Raw genomic sequence first — 4847 nt, forward strand, 5'->3', positions numbered from 1 at the left:
CAGCTGATTAGAATGCAAAGTAATGTGAAAGACCTTCAAACTCATGTTAATATACAGGCATATATATTTACCAATATGCATCAAATTATATATTTAGGACATGTATATTTTACCACATGAAAAGTACATTTCAATTAAAAAAAAACAGTAGGCGTGAACAAATTTTCTTTAATTTTGTCTTCCTCTAAAGTTTCGATTTAAAGAACGACTTCCGCTTCCGCTGTGGGAAGATGGTGGCGGCCGTGGAGGCCAGGGCCCTGCCGGTCAGCTTTGGGCGGCTGGCGTTTGCATGCAGCCGCGGCGTCCTGAGAGCGTCGGGACCTGGAGCCGCTTCCCTGTGGTCCGCTTCTCGGAGGTTCAGTTCGCAGAGCGCTTCATCTCCACAAGGATACGTTCCTAAAACCTCACTGAGTTCACCACCTTGGCCAGAAGTTGTGCTGCCAGACCCTGCAGAGGAGGCCAGACACCACGCAGAGGTCGTGGAGAAGGTGAACGAGCTCATTGCCAGGGGCCAGTACGGCAGGCTCTTCGCCGTGGTGCACTTTGCCAGCCACCAGTGGAAAGTCACCTCTGAAGACCTGATTCTAATTGAGAACAAGTTAGACATTGCCTGCGGAGAGCGGATTCGGCTGGAGAAGGTCCTGCTGGTTGGGGCCGACGACTTCACTCTCCTCGGCAGACCCCTGCTTGGAAAGGACCTTGTTCGAGTAGAAGCCACTGTCATCGAGAAGACAGATTCGTGGCCGAGAGTCAACATGAGATTTCAGAAAAGGAAAAACTACAAAAGAAAGAGAATCATCGTGAACCCGCAGACCGTCCTCCGGATAAACACCATCAAGATTGCTCCCCGTCTGTGTTGACCGTCCAGCTGATATTTATAGAAATATAAAAATAAATCTGTTTTCTGAAGAAAAAAAAAAAAATAAAGAACAGATTATGTAGTAAAAGGAATTGTAATGGCATGTATGCATGCAATGGTCTTCTCCAGGGCCAGTTAACAAGTCTCTTCAAACAGACATATCTTTAGATAATACTAATACAAATCTCAGTTTAAAATCATTTTATAAGGCTTAGTTAGACATGGCCCCTCCTTCATGGATCACAGCCTTGTCGTGGCAAAGGGGCTTGTGTAACTCAGTGAAGCTATGAGCCATGCCATGCAGGGCCATCCAAGATGGAGGTCTGACAAAACATGGTCATTTCTGACCAATTGGAAAAGACCTTGATGCTGAGAAAGATTGAAGACAGAAAGAGAAGAGGGCAGTGGGGGATGAGATGGTTAGATAGCATAGCCTCACCAACTCAATGGACATGAATTTGAGCAAACCCTGGGAGATAGTGAAGGACAAGGAAGCCTGGCATGCTGCAGCCCCTGGGGTCACAAAGAGTTGGACATGACTCAGCAACTAAATGACAATAAGACAAGCCCACTGTTGCTTCAGAATAGAAGGCGGTAAGACATTTCAATCATATACAACCCTAGCGATCATTACTTGATTTAAAATCCAGACTTTCTGCATCTGGGCTTCCCTTTTTGAGAGGCAATATAGCAAGGACTCTGCCAAAACCACTTAGTTTTTCTGTGATGGTGGGCAACTTAGCGGACTTCTCTGTGCTTCAGTTTCTTCATCTTTAAAATGGGTACTATTATGGGTTGAATAGATGCTCTAGTCTATCCAAATAGATGCTGAAGTCCCAGTACCTGGGAATGTGACATGGGGAAATAAGGTCTCTGTAGACGGTCTATTAAGATGAGATGAGCCCTAATCCAGTATGAGTAGTGTCCTTATAAAAGTGAGAAATTTGAACGTGGAGCTAGATGTGTACAGAGGGAAGATAATAAGACACACGGAGAAAGCCGTCCACAAGTCAGAGAACGTCTAAGGCTACCAGAAGCTCGGGGAGAGTCCCAGAACAGATTCTCATTCATAGCTCTAAGAAGGAACAAACCCTCCTAAGATCTTGATTTTGAAGTGCTAGCTGCCATATTGTGAGACAATACATTTCTGCTCTTTAAGCTGCCCAGTTGGTAGAACTCAGTTATGACAGCCCTAGGAAACCAATACAGGGACCAATAACAGTATCTTCTTCGTGGAATTGTTGAGAATCAAATCAGTTAATCCATATAAAACACTTAGAACACTGCCTAGCATATGGTAAGTAGCGTATGCGTGCTCCGTCATGTCCAACTTTTTGCAACCCCATGGACTATTGCCTGACAGGCTCCTCTGTCCATGAAATTTTCCAGGTAAGAATGTTGGAGTGGGTTCCTACTCCAGGAGATCTTGCCAACCCAGGGATCAAACCTATGTCTCTTGTGTCTCCTGAATTGACAGGCAGATTCTTTACCACTGCACCATCTGGGAAGCCCAATATTAGTATCAGTTCTTCACCGGATCCTATTCACTAGAACTGCAATACATATTCGTATCTAATACCAAAAGCCAGACCTATAAAATGGAACTGTTTACTCAAAGAGCTTTTCAATGTTCTCCCAGTTGGCATGCCTTGAACCTGATTTTGTAACTGAGAAAGAGTTTTCTGAACTTTTTTTTAAACCACATCTTATTCCCAAGTCTGGAAAGTTGATAGCATACACTTACTTCACATTAAAGTGTCTCCCTGATTCCCACCAACACTCCCTTCTCACTTACAGACTGAATCTAGGAGCCAAACTCTTCAGATCTCTCTCTCTGTTCCCAAATCAAAACTTCCTCAGAAAGATCTAAAATACTTCTGCCTGAGGTCTCTTTTTATCACCGGTACTTTAAAGCTTTACTACTTTCAAGGAGAGTACAATCTGAACAAGAATCAAAGTCTTAGGCTTAAGAATGAGCTCTACTATTGGAGAATGTTAACCATAAGTCTGTGGTTAATAGAATTTTGGAGGACTGGGGTAGGGAGGGCAGACCGGAAGGCTTCCTCGGACCTTTGAAGGCACCCCTTATTTCACAGGTCTAGACCAACCCTTTCTCAATGGTGCTGTTTTGTCAATCAAAAGTGGCAACAATCCAGTCAAAACATGATTTGCTTTTACTGTAATTTTTCTTTTTTCTTATTGAAGGATAATTGCTTGACAATGTTGTATCAGCTTCTGCTGTACGATGAAGTTAATCAGCTATATGTATACATATATCCCCCCGCTCTTGAGCCCCGCTCACACACCCTCATCCCACCCTTCTGGGTCATCACTGAGCACCGAGCTGAGCTCCTTGTGCTGTACTGCAGCTCCCCAGTAGCTCTCTGTTTTACATATGGTAGGCTATGTATATCAATGCTTCTCTCAATTTGTTCCATTCTCTCTTTACCCCACTGTGTCCACAAGTCAGTTTTGTACGCTACTATTACTTTGCCAACAAAGGTCCGTCTAGTCAAGGCTATGGTTTTTCCTGTGGTCATGTATGGATGTGAGAGTTGGACTGTGAAGAAGGCTGAGTGCCAAAGAATTGATGCTTTTAAACTGTGATGTTGGAGAAGACTCTTGAGAGTCCCTTGGACTGCAAGGAGATCCAACCAGTCCATCCTAAAGATCAGCCCTGGGATTTCTTGGGAAGGAATGATGCTAAAGCTGAAACTCCAGTACTTTGGCCACCTCGTGCAAAGAGTTGACTCATTGGAAAAGACCCTGATGCTGGGAGGGATTGGGGGCAGGAGGAGAAGGGGACGACAGAGGATGAGATGGCTGGATGGCATCACTGACTTGATGGACATGAGTCTGAGTGAACTCCGGGAGTTGGTGATGGACAGGGAGGCCTGGTGTGCTGTGATTCATGGGGTCACAAAGAGTCGGACACGACTGAGTGACTGATCTGATCTGATAACTTTCAGAGAGGAGAGGCAGAAAACGGAAATCCACCAAACAGAAATCCACTTGATAGAATTCAAAACCAAAGAATGTGATTGAGTCAAAAAATTATGTAAATACCAGCTTGAGCAAACCGAATGTAAATTTCCAGGGCTACCGTTATTGATTCTGCCATCTTGTTCCCACTGCAATTTCCTCATTTATCAATGGCCTAAAAATGGCTAAGTTCTGTCAACAATCAGAACTTTATGAACCTTAAATAAAAATTGGTTTACAAACATCTCAAGGAACATTTCAAATCAGGAAAACTGAGAATCATTCTATAGGTTATGTATACTTCACGATTCTGAGAGAAAACAGATGGCATGCTAAAACTGGGCCACTTAAGGAGAGTTTAATTAAAGAACTATTTACAAAGATGTGGGCGTAGGAAAATCTCAAGGGATGATAGAGAATCAGGGGTTAGCAACTGTGAAGTGCCTCTACCACCTACAGTCTGGGGAACAAAGACAGGGAACAGTTATCAGAACCCAGAAAGGGAGAACTGTGTGCAGAGGGTTCCTTGAGAGTTCAAGGATGCTACAAGCTCATAGCAACGTCACAGGGGGAGAAAATGGTAGATAAACACCCTGACCTCACCCTCCTCCAGGTTTTCTGATCTCTAGGCAGTGTTCCCGATAGTTTAATCTCAACCGGAAATCAGAAAGCTAGACACCTTATCGGTACAACATCCCTACAGGTCAGCATCCAAGGGCACAGAGCAGAGTGAAGAATATGGACAGCAGATTAAAGAGAAGGTTATCGAGCATAGCACTTGACCTTGGATACATTAGTGGGTCTCCCTGAGCCTACACTTTTTCGTGTCTGAATCCCAGCCGCCAGCCCAGTGCTGACACAGAGCCATTAGGTTCTAATTGATTGGAATTGAGTCTGTAAAATAATATATATAAGATAAATGAGTTCCACAGCTCCTTCCAACTCTAACATTGTCTAATTACTAATTTGTTCACTGTCCTCAAATATTATTCTGTAATTGTGACCT

General features: G+C 43.8%; 1 protein-coding gene across 1 annotated transcript; it reads left to right on the forward strand.

Annotated features, from left to right (window-relative positions):
- Positions 1 to 225: 225 nt before the first annotated feature.
- Positions 226 to 917, forward strand: LOC133228445 (large ribosomal subunit protein bL21m-like). Its single transcript, XM_061383870.1, has one exon. The coding sequence runs from the start codon at positions 231 to 233 to the stop codon at positions 858 to 860; it is 630 nt and encodes a 209-aa protein (XP_061239854.1). The 5' UTR covers positions 226 to 230; the 3' UTR covers positions 861 to 917.
- The last annotated feature ends 3930 nt before the right edge of the window (positions 918 to 4847 follow it).

The sequence above is a fragment of the Bos javanicus genome, chromosome 17, assembly GCF_032452875.1.
Source record: "Bos javanicus breed banteng chromosome 17, ARS-OSU_banteng_1.0, whole genome shotgun sequence".
NCBI classification, from domain to species: Eukaryota; Metazoa; Chordata; class Mammalia; order Artiodactyla; family Bovidae; genus Bos; species Bos javanicus.

Excerpts from the sequence above, each read along its gene's own strand:
- LOC133228445 (XM_061383870.1), top strand. The coding sequence starts at position 231 with ATGGTGGCGGCCGTGGAGGCCAGGGCCCTGCCGGTCAGCTTTGGGCGG.